Source organism: Mandrillus leucophaeus, unplaced genomic scaffold, assembly GCF_000951045.1.
Source record: "Mandrillus leucophaeus isolate KB7577 unplaced genomic scaffold, Mleu.le_1.0 Scaffold544, whole genome shotgun sequence".
NCBI lineage: Eukaryota > Metazoa > Chordata > Mammalia > Primates > Cercopithecidae > Mandrillus > Mandrillus leucophaeus.
In genome coordinates this window covers 156,638-159,361 of record NW_012105853.1, presented here as the reverse complement: position 1 = coordinate 159,361, position 2,724 = coordinate 156,638, and the positions used below count along the sequence as shown (strand labels likewise).

The window sequence follows — 2,724 nt, the reverse complement described above, 5'->3', positions numbered from 1 at the left end:
AGTCAAGAGCAAGAGCATAGCCAAAAGGCAAATAAAATATCATACCAATCTTCAAGTACAGAAGAAAGACGACTCCACTATGGAGAAAATGGTGTTCAGAAAGATGTATCCCAAAGCAGTATTTATAGCCAAACTGAGAACCGAATAGCAGGCAAATCTCAAATCCAGGCACCAAATCCTAAGCAACAGTCACGGCATGGTGAAAATGCAAACGGAGAGTCTGGCCAATCTACAAATAGAGAACAAGACCTACTCAGTCATGAACAAAAAGTCAGGCACCAACATGGATCTCATGGGGCACTGGATATTGTATTTGTAGAACATGAAGGTGACAGTAGTCATCATTTGGTACAACGTCATAACTACGACAGAAATCCATTATCTACATAAACCTACCATTCAGTAACCATGTGAAAGGATGGATCAATATCAAGGTAATTTTTTTTTTTTAGCAAATAGGGGAGATACCTCTCCCAATGTTTAGAATTGTTGGGGACTCTCCAGGACTTTTGTAGGATTGATAACCATTGTTCACACCAATAGAAGTGCTGTATAACAAGTGTTAGGAAGATGAGCCTCACAATTCCCTGGTGAGGAGAGGGTCTGGTAGTGGCACAGAAGGATGTTTGGCCTATCATGAGGTCCTAGAATTCCTATCCTTAATTGAATATTCTTCAATAATTTTTTTTTGTATATGCCTACCTCCTAAAGGTTTTTTTGAACCTGTACTGACTACGTATGCGTATTTATAAGTTTATGGTATACTCTTGTCAGTTCTTATACTTTAGGTTAGTAAACCTCAATTTATTTCCTATATAGTATAAAGGATTATAGCAGTTAATATTTTCTTTCTGCGCACCAATGAATGTTCTTGCATCCCTGTTAGGGTTCATCTATGCTCCTTCAGAGACCACAAGCCCAAAGACTAGCAGTCCTCCCTCTCAGAATACAGGAAAGAGAAAAGTAGAAAGATCCCTGTTCATGTTGTGAAAGAGGAGATGGAAAGGGAGACACAAGAGATGGTGAGAGATCTCATGGGCCAATTAGATGTTTGCAACATCAGGAGAAGAAAATTGAAGCCCTGAGAGGGGTAATGGTGCTTCCCTGCCTCTTTGCAATAAGTAACACTGTACTTGAAGAGAGGGCAAGCAGCAGAAACAGTGGCCCCGGCTGGCAACTAGTGGCCTGGTATCCTAGTAATAGAGGGCTGGTACAATTGGAGCTAAAGGGGACAGGGGGCCCAGCTACCATCCCCACCCTTCACTTTTTACTGTATTCACATCATTGATTCTCTTCTTTCTCTCTAGGTATCACTTGACCTCAGTGAATTCTGTGATGTTTCTGAGATGCACACTCCCATGTAGTTTCAGATTCTTGGTCCATGGATGACACCACCTGCCCGTGCTTCCTTGAATTAGGCTTTCTCAACCTGAAGCCCCTTCAAACTTCCAATAAAGAGATCATTTTCTGCTTCATCTGCTTTTGACTCCTGTTTTCTCTGGATTCCTAGTTGCTCAAGGGGTTGAGGGCATTTCTAATATAAATGGTTTTGAAAGAAAATAAAGGGATATTTTTGAAGCACTAGGGAGAATAGTAATCAAAGCCACATTTCTAGATGTATTGATAGAAACCAACACTAAAAATAGGGTGCTGTTAGTCTGCCAGTCACATGTCTACCACCTGAGGCCAACACTAAAGGCTCTCATGACCCTGGTACTAATCAGACCCCAGGAACTAAAAATATCCAAGAAAGACAAGAGGAAATGTATTGCAACAGGCCCTGGGAAAGTCTCTGATCTGCTGGTGATCAATTCCACAGTAGCACATCCCTTCACTTAGCTTAAGAATGTCTTACCCCTACAGCATCCATTGAGATGCAATTACACCAAAGGTGATATGTTAAATCTGCACAACTTCAGTAACAGCAAGTGGGTTAAAATGTCACCTGTGGATGGAAAGACCAGAGCACTAGTCAAAGAAATATTGAGGCAGGTGGTGTCTTCATAATGGAAATTCTGCTGTCTATACTGTCTTTTCCCCCTCTATTTTAAAAAAGTTTCCAGAGAAAGCTAAACCTCCAGGAGAAGAGGCCAACATAGGGGAGTGAGAAAATCACAAGACTAAGAATAAGAGATTTGGATTCTAGTTCCAAGTCTGCCACAATAACCTGTATATCTTTGCCTAAATCTGTTCTTTCCTGCAAGCTTAAGTCCCACATCTGCAACATGGAAAAGTTTGACACAGCAATCTTCATAGTACTTACTGGCTCAATATTGTAGACGAAAGAAGGAAAGAAAGAAAGAAAGAAAGAAAGAAAGAAAGAAAGAAAGAAAGAAAGAAAGAAAGAAAGGAAAGAAAGAAAGAAAAGAAAAGAAAAGAAAGAAGGAAAGAAAGAAAAGAAAGAAAGGAAGGAAAGGAGAGAGAGAAAAGAAAAGAAAGGAGAGAGAGAGAAAAAGAAAGAAAGAAAGAAAGAAAGAAAGAAAGAAAGAAAGAAAGAAAGAAAGAAAGAAAGAAAGAAAGAAAGAGGAAAGAAGGAAGGAAGGAAAAGAAAGGAAAGAGGGAAGGAAGGAAGGAAGAAAAGGAAGGAAGGAAAGAAGAAAGGAAGGAAAAAGAAAGAAAGGAGGTCAGTAAGATCTTAAAGATGGTGTCTAATGAGGCCCATTGCTGCAGTAAATTTGGTAGGGCCAGAATAGGTCAGATGGATATGAATGCTTCAGAACGACA

At 39.9% G+C, this 2,724-nt stretch overlaps 1 protein-coding gene across 2 annotated transcripts in view; it reads left to right on the top strand.

The window, feature by feature from the left end:
- Positions 1-1,475, top strand: part of LOC105552089 (semenogelin-1-like) — a 3,307-nt gene extending 1,832 nt beyond the window's left edge. For both annotated transcript variants that reach the window (XM_011997607.1, XM_011997606.1), the window contains exons 3-4: positions 28-434; positions 1,308-1,475. In XM_011997607.1, the coding sequence (XP_011852997.1) occupies positions 28-390 (363 nt within the window). In that variant the 3' untranslated portion in view covers positions 391-434; positions 1,308-1,475. The remainder of the gene's footprint in view (positions 1-27; positions 435-1,307) is intronic.
- Positions 1,476-2,724: the final 1,249 nt, after the last annotated feature.